This window comes from Heterodontus francisci, chromosome 2, assembly GCF_036365525.1.
Source record: "Heterodontus francisci isolate sHetFra1 chromosome 2, sHetFra1.hap1, whole genome shotgun sequence".
Taxonomy (NCBI): domain Eukaryota; kingdom Metazoa; phylum Chordata; class Chondrichthyes; order Heterodontiformes; family Heterodontidae; genus Heterodontus; species Heterodontus francisci.
In genome coordinates this window covers 107,160,643-107,186,842 of record NC_090372.1, presented here as the reverse complement: position 1 = coordinate 107,186,842, position 26,200 = coordinate 107,160,643, and the positions used below count along the sequence as shown (strand labels likewise).

The window sequence follows — 26,200 nt, the reverse complement described above, 5'->3', positions numbered from 1 at the left end:
ACCACTGGCCCAGCTCGCAGCACTGTTCATAGGGTCAAATCCACAAACTTCATGGTCTGTACACTTTCTCAGATGGCAGATAGTGGAGACCAGAAGGAATCAGATGTGCTGTCAGTAAATGCTATTTCATTTTGATATGGTCCTTACTGATTTGCTGACCCAATGTTGTGCTGGATCAATCCGTACTGCAAGCTACCTTCAACATGAACTGCTGGTGATTGGTTTGATAAATTAGTTTGAAATATGGACATAAATACAGAGATCACTTAACTTCCCCACTCACAGCTTTATCTTTGCTCCAACTTTAATTTTGATATAATTCCCTGTTTAAACACAAATTACTGCTTTGTAGAAGTACTGTACTTCATGCATGTATTAAGTTATTTTCCCTTATTTTCCATTTTAATATATACAGAAAAAGGCAAATGGGCTCTGTATTAATAACAAGCCTTGTGTGTTGAAAGTGCATTATCATGATCCAAATCTTGCTTTTATGCAATTTGTGTCCTTTTTAGATTATAGAACCTTTTCCTCTTGAAGATTGCCACTGGAAGGGTGTAATTCATGATATTGAAAGTGGCCCAGTATTGCTCGAATTCCAGTCAGTAATTAACAGTGGCTCCATAGCAGTGAACTAAGAATATATGAAATTTATGCATGCACAGTTACTCTGAAATCACGATGGTCACTTTGTGAATTTCAGAAGAATCTCAGAATAAGGTCACAGCAGCTTTGTGGATCTTGCGGCAGATATTCCCCTATGTTGGGAGATGGTCCTTCCAGGCTAGTATTGCGAAAATTGCATCTCCTACCTTTATGTGTGAGCGGAGTAGTCTGTCCACAAAATGATAACCCAATGCTAAATTCCATGAGCCCATCTGTTCCATTTGCATGCCTGCCAGTCTTGGTCAGAGGAATCTATCTGAGAGAAGTTTGTTGCTATTTACGGCAAGAACACTGGGGTTGACTTTGACTTTTTTGGCAACCAACAGGAAAAGTACACTAGTCAGTCATGGGTTCCTGTGGTGAAGGGGCCCCTGTGATTTTGAGATCACGACCTCAATTAAATCAGGCAGGTGGGCTGTGCAGCACCAAATATTATGCATCTTGGTGGATTGATGCTTTATGATCATGCTAGGGTGGTGGCCAGGGAGGTAAGTTGTGGGGATGAGGTGGTGGGTGGGGGGGGGTCCAAGGATGGCAACAGCCCAGATTATTTTTGTGGACTCCTGCTCGTCTGTGGCCTACAAAAGTAATTCAAATTTTAACTTTGCTGGACCTCTCCAGTTCCATCACCAATGGAGCTAAACAGAGCCTGTATAGTGCACTCTCAGGCCAAAAATGGCAATCAGCGTCTTATTTATGTTAAAGAACCCCAATTTCCATATTAACAGATTATCACCTGAAACAGGTGAGCACTTTGGACTGAGAACAGAAAGTAACTGAAATACTCAGCAGGTCTGGCAGCATCTATATAGAGCTTTGGAAACCCAGCAGCAGGCCCCTTTCAAAATAGAGCCAGCTGCATCGCAGGTATTAACAGGGCAGTAAAGCTCCCTACCCCACTTTGAGCCTGTTACTGCCCCATTAACACCAGGGGAAGACAGTGAAAATCAGCCCCTCTGGTTAATTACAGGATTGTCTCTGATGCCTCACCTGCCATTAGAAACAGCTCTGTGGTATAAAAGGGCATGAATAGAATAGTATAAAATCACTTACAAAATCAAAAATGTTACTACATCATTATCAATCAGTAATGAAAAATGATCATTTGCCTCTGGTAGTGTGATTTATGTATATCACAATTAGAAGGTCATTAGCTATACTTAAGTTAGAGTTAGAGCAGTTAATGATTTTGGCTTACTCTATTGGGTTGATGACTATATAATGATAATGAATATAATGATAATGAACCTCAGTGACAAAGAATGATGGTTAGAATTTAAATTCTTAAATTCTGCCTCTCCCTTTTAAAGTTTTTCTATGCCAATTTGAGAGGGGGTTCTGGTTTAGCTGTTCAAGGACTCTGTCAGTGCCACTCTGTAATCTGTTGTTGAGGGGTGCATGATAATGGCCTAAGTTGATTCTCACTGTGATTCTCCCTCTGCTTTATGGGGAAGTGTATTTTGGGGTTTGGTGAGAACAGGACTGTACAGCACTGGAGGAGACCATTGCAATCCATCTGGTTGGTGCCAAGACAAACACAGAGCAAAGAACAAAAAAGGGACTTGCACAAATATTGAGTCCTTTATGACCTCAGGATGTCCCAAAGCATTTTGCAGCCAATAAAGTACTTTTGTTTGAAGTGTGGTCACTATTGTAATATTGATAAACATGGCAGCCAAATTACACAATGCATGGTCCCACAAATATCAATAGTCTAAATAAAGAGATTGTCTGTTTTACTGATACTGGTTGAGGGGTAAACATTTGCCAGGATACCAGGAAAACTCCCTGCTTGTCAAATGTTGCCCAAGTAATCTTCTACATCCCCATGAGAGGGTAGACGGGACTCAGTTTAATGTCGCATCCAAGAGGTAGCATCTCCGACAACACAACATTCCCTCAGCACTGTGGTGAAGGAATATTGCACAGGATGTAAAATGGTGACCAACTCACTGTTGACCATTTTGTGCCTGGCGGTAGCAGTTAAAATTGACTTCTAAGTCTTTTTGTACTCTTTTTAGCAATTCATTATTTTTCTTGATATATGGCAACAGCGACTGCAACTGAAAAGTAATTCATTATATATGAAGCACTTTGGAACATGTGTGCAAAAATACAAGTTTTCATTTTTTAAAACTCTATAAGCCAAAATCTCAACTTATTCAGCATAATGTAGCTCCTTCGCCAACATCCTTCACCAGCTATTTGATAAGCTGAGACTATTTAGAGTTTCATGATGCTTTTTATTGCAAATGTGCTTTTGAATGGATATATTTTAACTTTCATTCTGCTGCTCCCTTTTCTCCTAGATTTGGCGAGTTGAGAGTAATGGACGGATTCCGGTTGACCGCGGTGCATATGGACAATTCTTCGGTGGAGACTGTTACATCATTCTTTACACGTACAGATTGGGACAGATCATTTATACCTGGTGTGTATATCAAATGTTATATCTCTCTTATCCCCTTTTTTTTAAGCTTGATTTAAAAAGATTCACAAACTGTTGCTCAGCCTCAGAGAAGATGTCAAGTTGTTCTGGATTATTTCAACTATTCAATTTACCTGGACAGCCCCCAGTTTTCCACCCTTCATAAACTCGAGCTCATCCAAAATTCTGCTGTTCATATTCTAACTTGCACCAAGTCCCATTTGCCCATCACCCATGTGCTTGCTGACCTTTATTAGCACCCAGTCCAGCAATGCATCAATTTAAAACTCTCATAATTGTTTTCAAATCCCTCCATCGCCTCACCCCTCCCTATCTCTATAATCTCTTTCAGCCCTACAATACTCCAAGAGCTTTGTGCTCCTCTAATTCTGCTCTCTTGCACATCCCATATTTTAATCACTGCACTATTGGTGACTGTGTTCTCAGCTGCCTAGGCTCTAAATTCTGGATTTCCCTCTCAAAAGCTCTCCGCCTTTCTAACTTTCTGCTTTAGTATGCTCTTTAAAACCTCTCTCTTTGACAAAGCTTTGGGCCATCTATCCTAATAGTTCCTTATGTGGCACGATGTCAAATTTTGTTTGATAACACTCTTGTGAAGCAGCTTGGGACATTTTACTTCATTAAAGGTGCTATATAAATGCAAGTTACAGTTGGATAATTGCCTGTGGCAACTATTGCTGTCTAAATCCATTGAGTGGGTGGGGAGGGGAATTCGTGGAGAGGGGAAACTCACATTATTTTTGTGGACCACAAAGGGGCACTCCTGCTTCTCTGCTCCGCAAAGATAATTAAAACGTAAGCTTTTTGGTCCTCTTCGGTTGATCTGCACACTCCATCCAGCTGTGTTCCAAAATTGCATTTGGGCCCTTTGTATATAATAGGACCCTAATTTGCATAGTAAAAGGAACCTACCTGATGAATCAGGAAGCCGCCTACCGCTAGGTCCGTCTGTAGAACTTGTCAAGCGTCCTTCGGCAGCACCTTCCAAACCTGCAATCTCTATCATTGAGAAGGACAAGGGCAGCAGCTGCATGGCAACACCACCACCAGCAAGTTCCCCTCCAAGTTACACACCATCCTATCTTGGAACTACAATCATCATTCCTTCACTGTCACTGGATCAAAATCCCAGAACTCCCTCCCGAACAGCACTGTGGGTGTGTCTATGCCACATGGACTGTTGTGGTTCAAGAAGGTGGTTCAGCACTACTTTCTCAAAGGCAATTAGCATTGGGCAATAAATGCTGGTCTTGCCAGCAATGCTCACATCCCAAGGATGAATTAAAAAATAGTGGTGTGGGCCAGATTGGGAGCAGGTACTAATTGGACAGTGAAGAAGGTTGTCCAAGGTTACAACTGGACATAGATAAACTGGGAAAGTGGGCAAGGGATTGGCAAATGGAATTTAACGCAGACATGTGCGAAATGATGCATTTTAGGAAGTTAAACCAGGTCAGGACATATACAGTGAATGGCAGGGCCCTGGGGAGTGTTGTTGAGCAGAGAGACCTTGGGGTGCAAGTACATAGTTCCTTGAAAGTGGCAACACAGATAGACAGGGTGGTGAAGAAGGTGTATGGCATGCTTGCCTTCATCGGCTGAGGCACTGAGTACAAGAGTTGGGACATCATGTTACAGTTGTACATAACGTTGGTTAGGCCGCACTTGGAGTACTGTGTGCAGTTCTGGTCACCGCACTACAGGAAAGATGTGATTAAGCTAGAGAAGGTGCAGAAAAGATTCACAAGGATGTTGCCTGGTTTGGAGGGCTTGAGTTATGAAGAGAGATTGGATAGGCTGGGCCTGTTTTCTCTGGAACGAAGGAGGCTGAGAGGGGACATGATAGAGGTATATAAAATTATGAGAGGCATAGATAGGGTAGATAGCTAGAGTTTGTTTCCCATGGTAGGGTTGACTAAAACTATAGGGCATAGATTTAAGGTGAGAGGGAGGATGTTTAAAGGGGATCAAAGGGGTAAATTTTTCACACAAAGAATAGGGGGTATCTGGAATGAGCTGCCAGAGGAGGTGGTGGAGGCAGGAACAGTAGCAACATTTAAGAGGCACGGGACGGGTACTTGAATGAGAAAGGCATAGAGGGATATGGGATTAATGCAGGCAGGTGGCCTGTTTCTAAGCTGTACAACTCTATGACTCTATAATTGGTGTGTTTTTCTCCACTGTTTTAGTGCCACCACTGCCATGTTTGCACCCAGTGGTGCTAGTAAAAATCTCCCCCTAAATGTTCAATTGTATGATATCAAGACGAGGAAAGGAATCCTTTGCTTATAGATTAGGATCAGAATTTTTGAACTGTATCACTGAATGATGGTGCATTTATTATTGTAAATGAAACAATCTGAAAACCGTATTACTGGAAAATAAAGTCATATTGCATCAGTATCAGTAAATTACAACTGCCAATAAGCTGTCATGTTAAAAGGCATGAAAGCATTTGGGCTGTCAGAGCCTGGTGTTATACAGCTGTGCTTTGATGTTTAATTTAAGTAGGACTGTGGCAATTTTTTCTTTGGAAGTGTTGCACCGTTACTGACTGGAGGCTGGCTCCTCTGGGAATGCTGTTGACAGGTTCTCACAGCAAAGTACACATTATAGGCACATGATTAGCAAAGGCAGAAGATAAGTTCAATATATAGCATGGCACAAGAATAACAAGTGCAAACATAAAGAATGAAACTATTCTAAATGAAAGTTATATTAACAAACAGCAAAATATATCTGACATAACATTAATACAATCTAAAGAAGGGAAAAAGGGCACAACTGCTACAAAGCTGAAATTTAACAAAAAAAAAGCTATAAAAGACCATTAGGTCGGTTGACCTCTGAAAGAAAAAGGCAGATTAGTGTCACAACTCATGCAGTTCAGTGAAATTCAGAAAAGAGAAGTCTATCATGTGAGTAAAGGTTGTAATTCACGGAAAATTGCTCTTATAGGAAATAATTTGTAGATAATTTTATAATCTATTTAACTTGTTTTATATTTCCTATTCATTTATGCTGACAGAGTGCTAAAGGTATTTGGTTCAGCAGATGGCTCAATTGGGAAATACATTATCCAGTGCAGATCTATGCTGGACAGACCCCCAAACACTCGATTTCTGGGCCGTGCTGAGTGAGCTGAGTTTAGCCAGGCTAAAGGTAGAGATGATGACATTTGACTTAGTGTCCCTAGGCTAGGAAAGGGAAATGGAACCAGGGCTCCCACTCTGGATATTTCTGCTGGAAAGTGTACCTGTCAAGTCAAGACAAGATCAGGTCAGATTTGACAGCTTCAAGATTGAAAAGCCTCCTAGTACTTACAGTTAAAGAATGATTATTTGAGTGAAGTACAAGTGGACAGCCAATGCCCATGGAACTGCATGCCAAAAATAGGTCAGTACTTTCAGGAAAGAAGAGAAAATTGGAGGAAAATATAAAAGGAAAATTTTAATTCATAGGCAGGATTTAAACAGCCAGGCCTCATTTACATGTACCAGCCAGTAGTCCACCTGAAATGTGCAGGACGAATCAGCTGGCCAACTGTTGACAGTCCACAGTGACTGCCCACCAGCATTCAGGTAAGTTGGGGAGTTGAGGGGGAGTGGGGGTGTGGTGCAGGGGGGCAGTGTAGGGTGGGGTGGGGTGGGGTGGGGGGAGGGTGTTGGCAATAGAGGCCAAGACTTTCTTTGTGGAACCCAGATGAACAATCCTGACCCTGCAAAGGAATGTTTACCACTGACCTTACAGGACTTCTGCTTCCTGAAAACCAGGTTTCTTGGAGCCTTTTTGTCGGCAATCGAAATGTTAATGCATTCTCTGTACATCATAGGATCCTGATTTGCTTAAATGTATGACTAGGTGGGCACCTCAAGGCACCCGAAAAAAACCAAGCAGAATGGGAATCAAGCAAGGAGATTTAAAATTTGCCCTTAACTGTCAACTCTGGACTGTGCTATGTAGTATATAAATACAGGACGTCAACTTGATATGATGCAATACACCATTTATACCAGCAAATGAGAGTGCAATGAATGAATCATTCAGATTTGAATCTCTATATTTCATACAATTACAAAAAACTTAACTTAAACTAAATCATCTATTTTGTGGGTTTTCAAAAGTCAGTGGCAGAAGGTTGCAGTTTCCATTTTTGGCACTGTAAAGTGTAACAGCCTGATTATAATGGGTTTTGTCAGTTCTAGGTGAGGCTACCAGATGGAATGCTTCTTCCTTGGGGCAAGAAGACTCTGACATTGTCTGTCATGCCCATTACAAGTGATCATGAGACAGAGAGTGAAGAAATGAGCAGTGTGGACCACTTTGACATTGACCTCCACCATACCCTGCAGCCCTTAACTAAAGAAAGCTGCTTGGAAAGGAAATAAAAATACATACTGGGCAAAATAATACAGAATTTGCTGCTACTTGTAAAACGCTGTTAAAATTCCAAAATAAGTAAAAATTAAAACAAATGACAAAAATGAATTTATACAAAGGAAGGGTTGAAAGTGTTAATTACCCAGTTAAGTTTTGTCTTTTTCTCTTAGTCTTCTCATACAGGGAGGAAAAAAACATTCAACAAGCATTTTGAAACCTTTAAACCTTATTAAATTTAAAGTCATCAGTTATATGGCTTGTTGTGCTATACATTAGCTTACCTTGTTTCAATCATCTGCCATTTTGCTTCTTAAAAATTGGATTCCTAATACATTGATAATACGTTTTTTGAAGAAGTAACATGTGCTGTGGATAAAGGGGCACCGATGGACGTACTGTACTTAGATTTCCAGAAGGCATTTGATGAGGTACTACATCTAAGGTTATTGCGGAAAATAAAAGCTCATAGTGTAGGGGGTAACATATTGGCATGGATAGAAGATTGGCTTGCTAACAAGAAACAGAGAGTAGGCATAAATGGGTCATTTTCTGGTTGCAAGATGTAACGAGTGGTCTGTGCTGGGACCTCAACTTTTTGCAATTTATATAAATGACTTAGATGAAGGGACTAAAGGTATCATTACTAAATTTGCTGATGACACAAAGATAGGTAGTAAGGTAAGTTGTTGAAGAGGACATAAGGAGTCTACAAAGGGATATAGATAGGTTAAGTGAGTGGGCAAAATCTGGCAAATGGAGTCTAATGTGGGAAAATGTGAAATTTTCCATTTTGGCAGGAAGAATAAAAAAGAAGCATATTATCTGAATGGTGAGAGATTGCAGAGCTCTTGAGATGCAGAGGGATCTGGGTTTCCTAGTGCATGAATCACAAAAGGTTAGTATGCAGGTTCAGAAAGTAATTAGGAAATCTAATAGAATGTTATTGTTTATTGAGAGGGGAATTGAATATAAAAGTAGGGGTGTTATGCTTCAGTTATACAGGGCATTGGTGAGACCACATCTGGAGTACTGTGTACAGTATTGGTCTCCTTATTTTGGAAGAATGTAAATGCATTGGAAGCAGTTCAGTGAAGATTTACTAGACTAATACCTGGAATGGGCAGGTTGTCTTATGAGGAAAGGTTGGACAGGCTAGGCTTGTATCCGCTGGAGTTTAGAAGGGTAAGAAGCGACTTGATTGAAACAAACAAGATCCTGATGGGTCTTGACGGGGTGGATGTGGAAAGGATGTTTCCCCTTGTGGGAGAATCTAGAACTGGGGATCACTATTTAAAAATAAGGGGCCGCCCATTTAAGACAGAGATGAGGACAGGGTTGTGAGTCTTTGGAACTCTCTTCGTCAAAAGGCAGTGGAAGCAGAGTCTTTGAATATTTTTAAGGCAGAGGTAGATAGATTCTTGATAAGCAAGGGGGTGAAAAGTTATCGGGTGTAGGTGAAAATGTGGAGTTGAGGTTACAATCAGATCAGCCATGATCTTATTGAATGGTGGAGCAGGCTCGAGGGGCCGAGTGGCCTACTGCTGCTCCTAATTAGTATGTTTATTTGTATGTATTAATATTAAGATTTGAGATGCCTTTAAGCACCAATACTAACATTTTAAAATTATATTTGTAACTATCTCTAGATTCCCCACAGCTCTGATCTGAGGATTTTTTTTCTTCATAACAGCTCCATTTACTGCACTTTGCAATTTCAATTAAATGTTAATTTGTTGACAGGTTTATGTGACCAATAACTCCAATATGCTTTTTGTTTATTTACATAAAATAAGGCATTTTTGACCATATCCCATTTACCCTGATATTATTTTACATATATAATTCCTGAAATTGCAAAGGGCTGCTCCCAATGGTCTCACTCAATGGGAGTAGAATCTCATAATTTCAACAGTCTTCTTGATTTGATCTGGGATATTTTTATATGGAATCTGCAATTATCAAATTCATCAGAGAATAATTCAGAACAGTGGATTTAACACTTGCTTATTCAGAAACTTCTCCCTTCGACTTCCAGGTGTAAAATTTTACGTGTGCAGAGGGGACAGTTTGCAATCTCTGCATCTGAATGATGAGGCCTGAAGGAACCCCCAATACTGGGCCTTATTCCCATGAATCTGGCTAGCTGCGCAGAATATCAATTAAAACTCATGCAGAAATTGAAATGCTAACAAATATCAATGGTGCATGAAAAGGAAGTAAAGTTTACAAGCAAATTCATAATCTTCCTTTAAGAATTCGCTTTGTACGGACCAGATTACAGGCTTAGTCATGTGTCATTCAGATGGAGAAGCTCCATATGAGAAACAGAGTTTATACTGCGTGTGAAATTCACTGAAATAGACATGACCTTAATTTTCATGAATAAAGCCAGTCAAACATGCTTAGCATATGTGTAAGGTATTAATGTAATAAAGTATTGTGTGAACACAATGTAAACTGCATAAGTCTGACATGTGGATTCCTGTTAAAGTTTATTTTCTTTAAAGTAAACTGTTAAAAAGACCTGTATATATATTTAACACCTTCCATGACCTCAGGACATCCCAAAGCACTTTACAACCAACAAAGTTCTTTTGAAATGTAGGGCTGGATCTTAAAGCCCTTCCGCCATTGGAAATGTTGGCGAGGTGGGGGGGCAATGAAGATTGATGGAGGCCCGCCGCTGATCCTGATAGCGACAGGCCCCGTGCCGATCTCGGTGGCAGTGAGCCCTCGTGACGGCGGCCCCGTCGCTCGGCGACTTTAAATATGGAAAATACTTTACATACCTGTGGCACAGTGGCGCAGTGGTTAGCACCGCAACCTCACAGCTCCAGCGACCTGGGTTCGATTCTGGGTGGTGCTTGTGCGGAGTTTGCAAGTTCTCCCTGTGACCGCGTGGGTTTCCGCCGGGTGCTCCGGTTTCCTCCCACAGCCAAAGATTTGCAGGCTGATGGGTAAATTGGCCATTGTAAATTGCTCCCCATGTAGGTAGGAGGTACGGAATATGGGATTAATGTAGGATTAGTATAAATGGGTGGTTGTTGGTCGGCAGGGCCTGTTTCAGTGCTGTATCTCTATGACTATGACAAATGAGGGTGCTGTCGCCACCTAAATTGCCGCTCTGATCTTCATTCGGGTGGCCAACAACACCGTACCTTTGAATCCTCATTCAGGGAAATGTGCTGCGACACCTGTGGGGAGGAGGAAGGGGTATTTTTTCTCTGCGTGGGAGGTGGGGGAATAAGGTTAAAACAATGCAGATTTGTTGGGGGGAGTGATGGGAAGAGGTAAAGGGCAAAGTTGTCAAACGTTGGAGGGGGGAAAGGGTAAATTCCAACTATTTACATTTGGCGGGGGGTAAAGGGCACGAGTGGCTGGAAATGCCATTGAGGGGCTGGGAAAATGCATTCAAACATCATGAAATTATGTTTTGGTGCAATTGTGACTTCCCTGGCCCTTTAATTTTTAAATGTTCATGAAAGGCTGTAAGCCCTTTAAAAATGGCGCCAGAGCCTGCACATTGGTGCGGGACACCATTGCCTGCGACGGCTTTCCCACCCCCTGCACGTCATTGCGGGGGGGCGGGGGGGGGGGGGTGCGCCGCAGCCATGCAAATGAGCCTCTGCATTTAAAATCGTGCTGGATCTGTGATGTGGTGCCCGTGCGGTGGTGGGGGGGGGGGGCATTTTTTTACATCCGCCGCCTACTTTGGTGGTGGTCTCTTAAAATGTAGCCATAGTCATTGTTGTAATGTTGGAAACATAGTAGCCAATTTTCATATAGCAAGCTTGGAAAGAAGGTAATGATAATAATGACCAGATAATCTGGTTTTACTGATTTTGATTGAGGGATAAATATTAGCCAGGACAACAGGATTAATTCCTCTGCTCTTCTTCAAAATAGTACCATAGCATCCTTTATAGAGAGAGCTGTCGAGCCTCCACTTAGCATCTCATCAGAAAGACAGCATCTTTGATAGTGCAGCACTCCCTCGGTACTGCTTGAAGTGTCAACCTAGATTTTTGTGCTCAAGTCTGTACAGTGAGACTTAAACCCACAGCCTTCTGGTTCAGCAGGTGCGAGTGCTACAACTGAGCCACAATTTTCATTGTTGCTGTATTGTTATACTCTTTGACCTTTTACAAAGGTGCCAATATCTTTTTTTGCGGATTCCTCAAACAAGGATCACAAAATCTAAAACAATCTTTAAGGTGATGTAAACGGTGCTTGTCTTTTTATAATTTCCTGGTGAGAGTCTGCCCCCATAAATAACTCCGAAAAAGTTCATAAATAACAGAGCAAAACATTTTACAAAGCACCTTCCCATACAATCAAAGCCCCTGTAATCAGGAACTCTTCTTTAAAGGGCCACTTTTACTTTGGAATGTTTAATGCAAGACTATTTTTAAAGTGTGCAGAGTTAGAGGCACTGATCTGATCTTGTCTTCATTTTATTGATCATACCAGCCTCTACCAAGTAAATTGTAACTGCATTGCAAATTTCTATGCTGAACCTTCTGCTATTTGCATTTGCCACAGCAGCCACCAAAGTGAGATAAGAGTGATATCCATACTTCATTATCCAAACACTGAAAATTAAATCCGATATAGTGTGGAATTTCTAAACATGTTGGACACACAATATGGATTCAACATATTCTATTGTTCCATTCTAATTACTGAGGCTACCCATTCTTTTTGACACATCCCCATTTATTCTGTATTAGATGTATAATACATTTTTGCATTTTAATCTAATTTCTTATCTTTACACCTCATTGTTGTACACATATGTTATGCTCCATATTATCATATCCTATCATATATCATATCAGTCAGGTAGCAGTGCTCACAGCTTCCTTTGAAAGGCCAGTGAAATCCAAATTACTGAGATAGAAATCAATGAAAATAGTGAGTTATTTTATCAGGGGATTTTGATTCCACAATAACGATCTTTCATTGAGAAAGATGACATTATACTGAAGTGAGATCCCACAGTTGCCACTTAGATGTATTTCTCTTCTTCTTGACTGACAAGCTAGAAATGATAATAGGAATGTACAATTATTAACTCAATATGTCAAAGCTTTCAAGTACAGTAATAGCTGTATTGTACTTTATTTTATCAAATTAATTTTTTAATTTCACCAGGCAAAATTCAATCTTATTTGTAACAGCTGTTTTACAAACATGAAGACAACTTGAAAGGGATTTAAAGGGAAACTGTCTTCATCATTTTCTTCACACCATATGACACAATGGGCTGGATTTTACGTTGGGCAGACAGGAGCTGACCACCGTCATAAAAGTCGGTGGCGAACCCACTTCCGCCTCGCCTGGGGAGCCATCCCGTATTTTACGGGTCCCCAGGCTTTAGTTGTTTTGAGGCGGGACTTCCACCCGCCTCATTGAGCTGCCGGCCAATCATCAGGCCGGCAGCTCTTTATCACAGCAGTGCCACTGGGAGCGGTGGCCACTGCTGGGACTGCAGCCCAGCCGAGGACATGGAACCAGGAGTGCAGGTAAGTTTGGATTGCCTCGCCAGGGGTAATCGGTCGGACCCCGGAAAGGCAAGGGTGGTCATTTGGGGGCAAGGGGGAGCGTCTTGGGTCCTGGGGGTGGTTGGGGAAGTGGGGGCGGCCCTCAATCAGGCACCCTGAGCCTGTCTGTCAGGGCCCACCCCCGGGGTGCTGAGAGGTGGTCTTTCCCGGCTTCAGGACGCCCACTTGCCACGGGTAAAATCCCCGTGGAGGCGGGTGAACGTCCTTAAGTGGCCATTAATTGGCAGCTTAAGAGCCTTGATGAGCCTGGGGCGGATGGCCCCTTTCTTCAACCCCCCACCCCAGATAAAGTGAAGCGGAGGTAGGAGGGTTCGGCAAGGCCTCAAGAAGCCTCCCGTTCCATTTTACGCCACCCACCCCCACCCCCCCCCCCCCCCACCCCCACCAACCACGACACCATCCGGCTCGCTGGGGTGGTGTAAAATTCCAGTCAATGACCTAAATAGAAATGCATCAACATGTCACTGATGGAAGCAGAAGTATCACTTACTTTTCTGGCTTTTCTATTTCTGGTTGTTTTCCCTCCTCAAAAAAGGAACAGGTTAGCAGTCATGACTGGGAAATGTATTTCAGGCAATGAGTCCCATACTATCTGCAGTGGAGGTCTGAGAAGCAGAGCCGTCACTTCGCATTCATTGCCTCATGGGAGGATCAAAGCGAAATGTTTACATTTTCTCCTGGGTGTCCTGTATAACTCACTTTACTTGCAGCTAGACTTTTAGGCTTGAAAGACCCAACTTTGCTCAGTACTCAGTACTCCTTCCCCTCATTTCCTAAAAAAAATCCTTGGGTTGTGTAGGCACCAGTAATGATTTAGGTACTGTTAATGTATGGCATCCTGCTTTGCCAAGTCAGTTCATTCTTGTACAGGTACACACAGGGTAATTTTGACTTTGATTGATGGTGTAAAATGATTGATTCAGCTACCCATTACACATCTCTCCCAATTCTATTGACTTTAATGGAAATTAAAATCGAGAGTTGTGCAATGGGCGTCTGAATCAATATCACCTGTTTTATGTCATCACCTAAAATCAAAATGACCCCCACAGAACCTAAGGAGCTGTAATCCAGCAGATTGCGTGGCACCGTAATATGGCCCCACTGGCATGCCAAGTGCTGTATCATCGTTCTGTCCAACTTTTAAAAATTTCTATTCAGTCCACTGATTTATAAAAATGAGAATTCATTGGATCAGTTTGATTTATTTCAGGCAAGGAGCCAATGCAACGAGAGATGAACTCACCATGTCAGCATTCCTCACAGTCAATCTTGATCGGTCATTTGAAGGGCGAGCTGTTCAAGTAAGTTGCCCCATTTTTAAGCAAATGTCAGAGTTGTGTCACTGAAACCCATGTCTTTACAATGAAGAGTGTTATTAGATAGAAACAAATACAATAAGCTGTTTCCATGCTTGTAAAGATATGAATGTGTATTTCACAATTAATCTGTTTTAAAAATCCTAATCTTTAATGGGATTATGAATCACTAAGAGAAAGAGTAGAGCAGAGCTAATAGTTATAGTTTGCAAAATAGCCACTGTAAAATGTAGGTCAGTCTGAATTTCACTATAAAGGTCATTAGCTACAAACCATTTGTCCTGTCATAAACATCAAATAAAATGCAACAATTATCACAGAAATAAATCATGATTACCTGATGCTTAGATGACTTTATTACATTCATAACAGACATTTTTGACATTAGTTCCAGGTTATAATTGAGTTTCCTTTTTTCATGAGAAGTTAATATAAATATAGAAAAATCAATGCTACTTATCAAATGGTAGAAGAAAGGTTACTGCAGAAACATTTGTGTTCATCAGTGTTGTCTTACATTGTCAAATTACAACAATACGCTTCACAAAAGACATTGAGCTGATACAATTCTTACGAAAAGGTTAAAATGCAGGTTTCAGCCAAGATGCCATGTTTAGATGGTTAAAGATATTCAAAGAAGACATGCTGATATATGTGTGCATCAAGGTAGGAAATGCTCGTTGAATGAGAAGATAACCGATTTCTTAAAAAGAACTGCTGGGATTGTAGCGAGTCTAAATGAGGCTATGTTTTCAAAATAATGGGCTGAATTTTACCAGCCCCTCGATGCGTGGATCACGGCCCGGGTGGCCGGTAAAATTCTGCGGGGAGAGGCCCGCCTCGACCTTCGATGTCAAGAAGGTCCTGCCACATGTTACCTCAGTGCAGCACCCTGCCGCTTAGCGACAGGGTCTTCATCTACATATTTAAATTAACCTAAATTATATGGAAATTAGCTTACCTGCAGGCAGTGGCGCCCCACGCCAATTTTATGGCCTCCGTTCGTGCCTCGCACGCCTTCGGAATTCCGTACGTATATACGGAGTTCCAAGGTGAGAACCTGATGGGAGGGGGGAGGAAGAAAATTTTCAAGGCGGGAGGCGTGGGGGAGCAGGGAGAACACTTTTTATTGACTGTGGGGATGGTGGGAAGGGGTTGAAGGGCAAAAGTTAGAAGGTTGTGGGGAATAAGGCAAGTTCTGTTAATATCAGGCAATGAAATGACCATTGGGGCAGTTCAGGAAGGCCCTCCGTATCATAATTATTTATTTAAAGAAATAAAGCATACTGTACCTTTAAAAATTTAAATCTTTGTTAAGGTCTTAAAGCCCTTTAAAAATGGCGTCGGCGCCTGCAAGTTGGCGCCAGACGCTGTTGCTGGGAATGTGGTGGCTGTCCCTTCTATGTCATCGGGGGTGGCCGCTCCACCCCCTCTATTTAAATCCACCCCGGCACATAATATAACTGGGTCTGTGCGGCGGTACTTTCATGTCGGATGGCCACCGAGTTCAAAGCCAAATCCAGCCCACTGTCTCCCAGCAAGTGCAGAAATAAAAAATTCAAGTGCTTGCAATAATTTATTACAGTATGTGATATCAAAAAGCCAAATCCTGTGCTAGGAATACAATTTTGTTAGATTACTCTTAATATGGATAAAATGTGATATGTATTCCGGTGAAGCATGAGGGCCAATTTTAACTCAGTCTATTGTAAGAGGGTGGTAGGATTCCTAAGTTGGAGGACTGCACTTACTGCACCATTTCCATTTAGATCCTGCTTTTTTGTCCAGGGAAAACGCTTATTAAATTATGTAAATTAGGATTCTATTACATACATAGGACCCAGATTGCGATTTAAGTCTCAAATGATCAGGGCATGTGTTGCATGCATTCTGCATATTTGTACGAGGCGGTAGTCGGTCTAGCCAATGGTTCTTCAAGAAACTGCTAGAGGCCACTCACAAACAGCGCAGGAAATAGCTCATTATTTTTGGTGAGGCTAGGAACAGCTGGAGCAGGTGTGCTCCAACTTTCAGCTGACTCACCGTGGCAGCTGGCCAATGTCCCATCTTTCTAGAACCAGTGAGCTGCAATTCACCAGCTGAATGGAAATGAGGGCTGAATGGAAATAAATTGTTTAGACCTCCCACCAGCAAGAATAGGGGCTGCATTTTACAGACCCCCCCTGGCGTTGGGGGTCGTGGCGGGGGGGGAGGCCGGAAATTTCTCTGAAAGAGGCCCGCCACGGATCACGATGCTGGGAAGGCCCAGCCCCATATTGCCGATGGCGGCGAGGTCTTGTGGCAGCCCCCCCCACCCCGGCCACTCAACAACAGGAACCCAACTTCAATATGTAAATTAATGTAAGTACCTGAATTAACGGCTGTCGCGTTCCGACTGACGGTCCCGGAGTGAAATTGGTGCCGGTGGCTGGGACTCCCACTCCTTCCGATCCCCATTTGGGAATCCAAGGTGGAACGCTGATGGCAAGTGGGGAACAGGTAGGTTTTCCAGTGCAGGAGTGGGGTCAAACTCATTTGATTGGTGTAGGGATGGTGGGAAGGGTTAAAGTGCACAGTTTATCAACTTTGTGGGGGCGGGGGGGGGGGGGGAGTGGGTGCACAGTCAGGTGAGCAGGAGAAGTGTTTTTGCGGGGGTTGGGAAGAGAAGTAATGCATTGCATGGTTATGCAATGGTTATTGGGGGGGCGGTGGGAGAGAGGCAAATTAAATGTTTTTAACATTTTTTGTAACCTCTTTAAGTATTTAAATTAAATAGAAGGGCTCGAAGCCCTTTAAAAATGGCATCAGCGCCTGTGTAAAGGCTGCTGATACCATTGCCGGGGATGGACCGCTCGCCCCCTCCACGTCATTGGGTTGGGCGGTCTGCCCGGGCCATTTAAATGAGCCACTGCGCTGAATAACACGGCATCTCCGCGACATACGGACTGCCATTGTTTATGTCAGCGGCAGCACCATAAATTTCAGCTCTAGGTGTGGGTGCTTTGCCTGCCACCCAGCCATTCTCTGCCGATACTTAAAATGTTACTTCTCAATAAAGCTGTTATTTCCAGTCACTTGACAAGACTATACATGTTATTTTCCTGTTAAATGCCTCTGCTCCATGGCTTGCAAACTTTATGAAAAACTAGACAGCCATCCTGGCCAATTGGTGATGATAATAGAAACTTGAACAGCAATAGGTAAAAAAGAATTTGAACAGAAAATCTCAGCATTGGATAGAAAGATCAAGACTATTATTATTTTTTTTAAAAACAGAAGTTGGGAATATATTGTAGACTGAGTATTCCCTGCAACAGCTACCTTGATGGGCTATCCCTGAGGATGTTTCTCTATTAACATTCTATCCATGACAGGTTCCTCATTCATTTGCTTCCATTACAAGGTTGCTGGTCTTTTGTTGACCATATCCCACCCATCCCCCAACATCCTTCCCTTTCTCTCAAGAATAGAAGACCTTTTATTTCTCTCCTTTCCTGCTCCTCCCTGCACATACGTATTATTTTGATTGTATTAAAACTGCCACAGGCTCATGACCTTTCTGTAATCTAACATTGTACGAATGTTCTATTTTGTAAGAAATGTACACAAATGAGTTTCTTGGACAAAGCAAACCCTTGTTTCTGATTCAGATTCAACTGACACTGTTTGATTTAGCATGGCCTATTATGGATTCCTTATTCATTCATTCCTAATACTGATCCTTTTCAGCATTCTATTTTAATTAAGCCAGTCGTGTTTTCTGTCAGTGACTCCAGTGTAAATTTCTGTAATTTTAACATTTTTTGCAGCTACTGTAAGTGACAGTTCTTACATTCATCTCTATGAGAAGAGAATTCCAAATACACATTTTACATTTATCTCAATGTTTTGGGATGTTGATTTGTTGATAACTCTGATCATCTTGCCCAGTTGTGTCCAAATCCAATGTGAATTTCATTTACGAAAATAAAATGTATTCATGATATATGCTACAAGCTTTTAATTTAATTACAGGTAGCCCGATTTTGGAGTCATGTCCCAAAATCACTTCTACCTACAGAAGTTATGAAACCGTCTTGGCTTTGGGTACTGTGAAACTTCCCCGTTTATATTACCGAATGGTTTTCACAGCACAGACCACAATAAATAAGCAGTTATTTTAATGTCACACTTGTTTCTGGCCATTGGACTTTCAATGCCATTGTCTCCAGAGAACACAGGGAAAACTAAGTCTTGAGGTGGATCCAGATTCTTCTGGTTGTATTAAATTCCTCATTGACCTTACAACATTGCTGCCAATATCGAGGCTGCATAAATGCAACAGCTACCCTCATGTAAAGATATCAGAAGTAACAAAAATTAAATAGTGCTGCTGTAGCTTTTGACAATTCCTTTACTCAGGGTAAGCTATTAGCTGATAAAGTATAATTCAAAGAACCTGTTTATCAAACAATCTCATTTAGACCTAATTGAAACTCCAACCGATTGCTTTGTTTTGTAAATACGTTTTTATTTGCATTTAACTGATGCAAATATTCTTTGGCTGCATGAAGAGATTGCATCCACCCACACTGAAATGATAAGTAATTTTGTCCAAAAAGCTGAATTTAAGTAGATTTAATAGAATGTTAGGTGTCAGCTTATGGCTGTATAATAGCTTAACTACAATATTGATTCGAAAGACAGTAATTGTTATTGTGCAGAAACCATATTAATTTGACTGCAGCAGTATTTCAAAGCATGGCATTCATCACTTTGGAGTAGTGAAGTATTGTTCTTTTTTCTTCTAAAGGTTCGGGTGACCCAAGGGAAGGAACCATCTCATCTGCTCAGTTTGTTTAAAGACAAGCCACTTATTATTTATAAGAATGGAACATCACGGAAAGAAGGACAGGCCCCTGTTCTTCCAAAACGCCTTTTTCAAGTCAGAAGGAATCTGGCTACTATTACAAGAATTGTGGAGGTAGGAACGTTAATTTAAGGACATACAGACATTGATGGGCAGTCACAGTATTAGTGACTCAGATATCAATGAGACCTTAATCTTAGCAATTTGAAAAATATAGTAGACTTGTGTGAAGAAATAGCTAATTGGGTAAATGAAGAGAATATATAAATGTCGTGTATACGGATTTTCAGAAAGTATTTGATCAAGTGTCTCACAAGAGACAGGTTAGGAAAATTCAGCCACATGGCATAAGTGGAAATATATCAGCTTGAATAGAAAGTTGATTGGTAGACTAGAGGGTAAATGAATATTGCTCAGATCAGCAAAGGTTTGGAAGTATACCTGGGGTCAGCGCTGGATCCTGCTATTCTTGACATACATAAAGGATTTGGATTTGTTCATAGGATTTGCTGATGACACAAAATTGGGGAGTTTGATAAACGACAAGGAGGACTATAAAGGTCTTCAGGAAGACAAAGGCGAGTTAATGAAATGGACAGACAAATGGGAGAGGCAATTTCATGTGCATAAGTGCGAGGTAATGTATTTCGTGAGGAAAATCAAGGAATGGGACTATACAGTCAGAAGAAAGACACTGATGGATGAATAGACAGAAGTAGGTATTCAGATACATAATTCTCTGAAGATGTGAGCAGGTAAATAAAGCCATAAAATGGACCAAAACTATTTTATAACTAGGGGCTTAGAGCAAAAAAGTAGTGAAAAATTTGTGCAGAACATTCTTTAGACCACAATTAGAATACAGTGTTCTGAGAGTTCCGTTATTAAAAAGGACCTTAAAACCATGGGGAGTATACTATATAGATTCATTGGGATGATGTCAAGGATAGGAAATTATAGTTACAAGGGAGGAATTGAGAGGATTATTTATACTGCAACAGTGTTAGCTATAAGAAGATTTAATAGAGGATTTTAAAATTGAAAAGAGTTTTGATAGAATGTATTGAGAAACATTATTTTGTCTGGTTAAATTATCACTATGAGGGAGGTTAGAAGTGATTTTGGACGGTTGCTGGAGCATGAAATGTTGTGGCTTGGGGAACGGTTGAGGAAGAGGCCCTTGCATCTAGATTTGGATCAATATCTGAAGCAGAGGGAGATATAAGGCTCTGGAGAGGTAGTGGGGCAGTGAGATTAGTTTTGGATTGCACCAGCAAAGAGCCTGCACAGATTTACTAGAGTGCTTGGCCTCCTTCTGTGCTGTAACTTTCTATGGTTCCCCAAAAAATCTAAATCTGTGTCATAGATCAAAAAGTATGCCACCAACTTCTCCAATAGCTCAGTTGATAAAATGTATTATATGATGTGATACTGAGCCATCCAGATTATTAACTTCTGTGTTAGCATTTAGCCTATGCCATTAGTTAATCTCTTTCAAGGTGACAGTCTTGGTACAAGTAATTATCTCACTGTCATTGGTCTAAGCAGGGAAAATTTCAGCAGGCTTCCTGCTGCTCATAAGTATTCAGTGACTCCATTGTGTACACATGTCAGCATCAGCTAAGGGAAGGGTCAGGCTTGAATTTGATACCTTTCCATAGTAAAATGCCTGCAACTCTCACTGCTCACTGGGTGAGGTATCATTCTGCCAGTAACCTAGAGGACTGTACAAGGACCAGTGTGGATTACTGCCTTCAGGAGAGAAAGAGTATGATTGAGAAAACTGTACATAAAAGGAAAACATTTCAGATAGTTATTTTATTTTGGTTTATTTTATTCAGAAGCTAAGTAAGGGCCAAAGCCCATATTGCACAATAATGAGAAGATAAGGTAAATCAAGAAATAATGGCTGGTGATGCCAAGCTTACAATGTAAAATTATGATTTTACTACTTTGCTGGGAAGCAATGTCCCATCTTAAGGAACTAACATTTTTTCTGGAAAAACAATGTCCTTCTGTTCCTCCTGAGAAATAATTCTATTTCTCCTGGGAAACTTTTTCTTTATTTTGGGAAATGCACTTATGGGAATTTATGCTTTTCTCCAGCAAAAGCACCTGTCTATCCCACAGCCAATGTCAAGGCTTTCACAATAATATTTTTAAGAGATGGGCTACATAGTTATACATATTGGGCTGAATTTTGTTGCGCTACCAACGGACTCCATGATGGCCAGCAGGGGGGGCCAGAAGATCGTACTGGCAGCTGCCCACCACATTACCAGCGATGGAAGGTGGGGTACGGAGATCGTTCGCCACAGTTGGCAGCCTCCCTGCAGGCTCGGTAGTGGGAGAGAGCTCTCTTGATCAGACACCCTGCAGTCCACAGAGGGCCCTGTTGGCAGCAAGGGCCGCCCCCCCTCCAGCTTTCACAAAAATCCCCCCCCCCCCTTGTCTTCTGGAGCCCCCTTCATGGCTGCTGCTGCAGTCCGTGCAGTGGCCATTGCTCCTGGTGCCGCTCCTGGGATTGAAGAGCTGCCAGCTCTCTGATTGGAGCCGGGATCTTCACCTTTAAAGGCATGGGAACCCCAACAGCAGGCAGTTAACTGTCTGACACTGAATCACATTGGAACTTCCGAAAATGGCCGCGGTGGGATTGCCAGTGGATGAGGCCACTACCATGGCCATTAAATTCAGCTGATTATACATTCCATGCAAATAGATAGAATGCCTCATTAAACTGCCATTACTTAACCGGTCAAAAGTCTAATGAACCTAGTTATTGCTGTTATTCTAATTAACTGTCAGTTGGTGGAATTGGCTTCAGGATGGATTTAGATTGTTGCCATAGTGTGACGTAGCTCTAACTCTGTTTTTTGTATGGAGCCAACCTCTTTAACAACCATACCAAAAAAACAATAGTTTTCAAAATTTACTGTGTGCAGGACCTCTTTAGATATTTTGTCCAAAAACTTACAAAACGCTACACTGCATTGCAGTTCATGATCTGATAGTCTCTTGTAACTAGATTTTTATTTCAGTTGTTATTTATCTACAGAGTATTACATAAAATTAAAAACATTCATCATTAATTATTTACCTTTCAATAAATCAGTGTCTTGATTTTGTGTTTCTGTGATTAAATTTAACACGATTATCCCCATGATAAATTGATATTTGCATAATGACAATGATAAAGGTGTCAATGGTGCAATATCTCAGTTTAAGGCTTTCAAACTTCAGACATCATACAATGATTTTATTAATGCATTTCATCCGCCTATCACTGTGAAGGGAGACTGTGGTTTTGAGATTAGCGATTTGTGTTCTGAGGCCAAAGATTATTCCCTAAGCTCCAGCCATAGAAACACAATGTTAATGACAACGCCTTACCTAAACCACAGCGAGCCCTTCAAACACTTCTTGAAACTTACTGTATGTTTCCTGTTGCCTCTCCTTCTATCTCTTGGGTACATTCTGGAATAATTGAGACATGGCTCTTACTGCAACCTTGTGATGGTGGGGGCTGGGGTTTATCTGGGGGAGGGGGTGGGTAGGTTGGCAGCCTTGCGGTGGGATCAAAGGCCTTGGAGGAAGGTCAGTGGTGGGATGCCAGATCGCAGAGGCTTCTCAGCTAAGCACCTGGATGCAGGAGGTAGATGAAAAGTCACTCGCCCCTTGAATCTGTCAAGTCCTTGCCTCGATGAAGCTCTGAGGTTTCCCATCACTCAGGAAACCTGGTCGACCAGAGTTAAAGTTGAAAAATAGAATGACAATGAGGTTTGCAGCCTCATTATCCTATTTAAAGTCAAAACCCGCCTCCTTGAAGTCGATTGGTTATCTGGAAAATTGAAGGGTTGGAGGTGAGTTTGGGTTGGGAAATAGATTTTCCAGACTTTAACCCCTCACCCAAACCAAACCCACACATTATTTTAGGTTAAAACTACCCTTCTAGGTTATTTATAAAAATTGCAAAGAGTAATTGGAACCAAAACTAATTCTTGGGGAAAACCACTGCAATTCACCTTCCAGTCTGAAAAACATCCAACCACCACCATCCTTTGCTTCATGTCACTGAGCCAATATCATATCCATACCACCATTTCCCCCTTAATTCCATGGGCTTCCATCTTGTTAATAAACCCACCGTGTGGCATTTTGTTGAATGCCTTCCAAAAGTCCAAATATACATCATCTATTGCATTACCTTAATCAACGTTCCCTGTTACCTCATCAAAGAATTCAATCTAGTTAGTCAGACATAATTTACCTTCTAAAAAAAATCCATGCTGGCAATTCTTTATTAACTCACGCCTTTCCAAATGAAAGATTATTTTGTCCCTGATAGTGGTTTCAGTAATTTCCCCACCACCGATGTTAGGCTGACTGGCCTCTAGTTTCCTGGTTTATCTATCTTCCTTTTCTTGAATAGTGGCATAACACTGGAAACCCTCCTGTCCTCCGGCACTAATCCTGTATACAATTAGGATTGAAAGATTGCAACCAATGCCTCTACTATTTCTACCTTTACTTCTTTCAGCAACATAGGAAGCATTCCATTTGGACCAGGTGACTTACCAAATTTCTGTAATACTAATCATTTTAGTATCTCTTCTCTAACTATTATTATCCTGCCAGTAATTTACCCTCCCCTTTTAGTATATGCTTCACATCATCCACTTCCTTTATGAAGACAGATGTAAAGTAATCAGTCTATACTTATGTCATATTCTTTGCCTTTACATGAAGATTTCCCTTTGGGTTCTTAATTGACCCATTTTTCCTTTTGATATTTTCTGGTTTCTTTTCATAATTACCTTAAACCAAATTATGCTGTGGTCATTGATAGACAGATGATTATGATTAGAGATACAGCACTGAAACAGGCCCTTCGGCCCACCGAGTCTGTGCCGAACATCAACCACCCATTTATACTAATCCTACACTAATCCCATATTCCTACCAAACATCCCCACCTGTCCCTATATTTCCCTACCACCTACCTATACTAGTGACAATTTATAATGGCCAATTTGCCTATCAACCTATCAAACTCCACACAGGCAGTACCCGGAATCGAACCCGGGTCCCTGGAGCTGTGAGGCTGCGGTGCTAACCACTGCGCCACTGTGCCGCCCGATGATCTCCTAGTGTTACATATTCCGCTAACCCTACTTAATTTCCCAGAACCAGATCCAACACTATTTCCTTCCTCATTTGAATCCAGGCATTTGATTGAGAAAGTTCTTCTGTACACTTATCAGAAATGCTTCTCCTTCCCTACCTTAAGTACCATATTTGTTCCGGTCTATATTCGGGTAATTAAAGTCTGCTAGTATTACCGCTCTATATTTGTTACTCGTCTTTTTAAAGGATTTTCCTTTTGTAAATGTTTAATATGGGATTTTTTGTGTTAATAAAAATGGTTGAGTACGTTCTGATAAATCAAGGAAGCTAGGTTTAAAAAACATGCATTAGAATTTCCACAGGGGTTCTCCTGATCTCCTGCCATGTCTTTGGAGTTTTCATTGATCTTGCACTAAGGTTACAGCAGGAGATCAGGACAACCACTGATTCTTTCACACCATTAAAAATCCAATGAAATATCTGAAATATCACTTAATAGGCATTAGTAGTCGTACACATTATCCCAGGATTCAATTATTCTGACAACTTATTCTGGGCACCACACTGCGGGATGGACGTGAAGGCTTTGGAGAGGGTACAAAAGAGATTTACTGGAATGATTTCAGGGATGAGGAATTACAGTTGTGCAGATAGATGGGAGAAGCTGGGGTTGATCTTCTTGGAGCAGAAGAAGCTAAAATGAGAGTTGATAGAGATGTTTTAAATCATGAGCAGTTTAGATAGAGTAAATAAAGAAGAATTGTTTTCAATGGCTGAAGAGTCACTAACTTGAGAGCACAGATTTAAGATGATTGGTCAAAGAATCAAAGGGAACATGAGGAAAAGCTTTGTTACACAATGAGTGTTTAGGATTTGGAATACATTGTTTGATAGGGTGGTGGATACAGATTCAATATAGCCTTCACAAGGGTATAAATACTTAAAGGAGAAAAAATTGAAGGGATATGTGGAAAGAGCAGGGGAATGGGATGAATGGGATTACACTTCAAAAAAGCAGGAAATTATACTAAATCTTTATAAAACATGTCTTACTATATATTTTCCTTTTGTAAATGTTTAATATGGGATTTTCTAAATCAATAAAAATTGGTAGAGTATGTTCTGGTAAATTAGGGAAAATGGATAGAAGACTTGGAATTTCCACAGGGGTTCTCTGGATCTCGTGCCATTTTTTTGGCGTTTCCGTCACTCTTGCACTGAGGTTACAGCTCTCCAGAATATTCTGAACAATTCTGGGCACCACAGTTGAAGGACATCAAGGCTCCGGAGTGGGCGCAACCTCGATGGGCCAAATGGCCTCCTTCAGTGCTGTACTATTCTATGGCAGGAATTTTACCAAAGCCCTGGTTGTCCCATCGCCAGGACCAAAACAGGACCCGAGTCCACAGGCCATGTACGATGGGACCCCGGGCGGCATTTTACTGGCGGTGGCCAACTAAGAGGCTGCCGCCAGGACCGCCATCCGATTGAGGATGGTGGCCTGCCTCCCACTGCTGCTGGCCCAAACAGCTTGGTAGCCTTGGCAGCACCACCGATTGAGGTGACTGCTGCTGAGGCTGCAGGAAGAAGAGGGCACATCCTTGTTGAGACATCCTCAAAGGCCAGGTAAGTTTACTTACTTTAATATGCCAGGGCCAGACAGACAGGATGCACCTTCCAGTGGCATGCTGTAGTTGTGGGGCTGGCCAGTGCCTCTGAGGGACCCATCCATGGGCCATGGAGCAGCCATAAAGGATGCCTCCAGCCCGGGAACCCATTGGGAGACTGCTGCGGTTTACCTGATGGTCTCCCTGTGCGGCAGCGGCACCTCCCAATGCTGGTAAAATGT

The 26,200-nt window shown here is 41.6% G+C and overlaps 1 protein-coding gene across 1 annotated transcript in view; it reads left to right on the top strand.

Moving 5' to 3' along the window:
* scin (scinderin) overlaps nucleotides 1-26,200 on the top strand; it is a 164,871-nt gene that overhangs the window by 97,563 nt on the left and 41,108 nt on the right. The window contains exons 9-11 of the mRNA XM_068009548.1: nucleotides 2,976-3,097; nucleotides 14,273-14,363; nucleotides 19,171-19,341. Coding sequence (XP_067865649.1) covers nucleotides 2,976-3,097; nucleotides 14,273-14,363; nucleotides 19,171-19,341 — 384 coding nt within the window. The remainder of the gene's footprint in view (nucleotides 1-2,975; nucleotides 3,098-14,272; nucleotides 14,364-19,170; nucleotides 19,342-26,200) is intronic.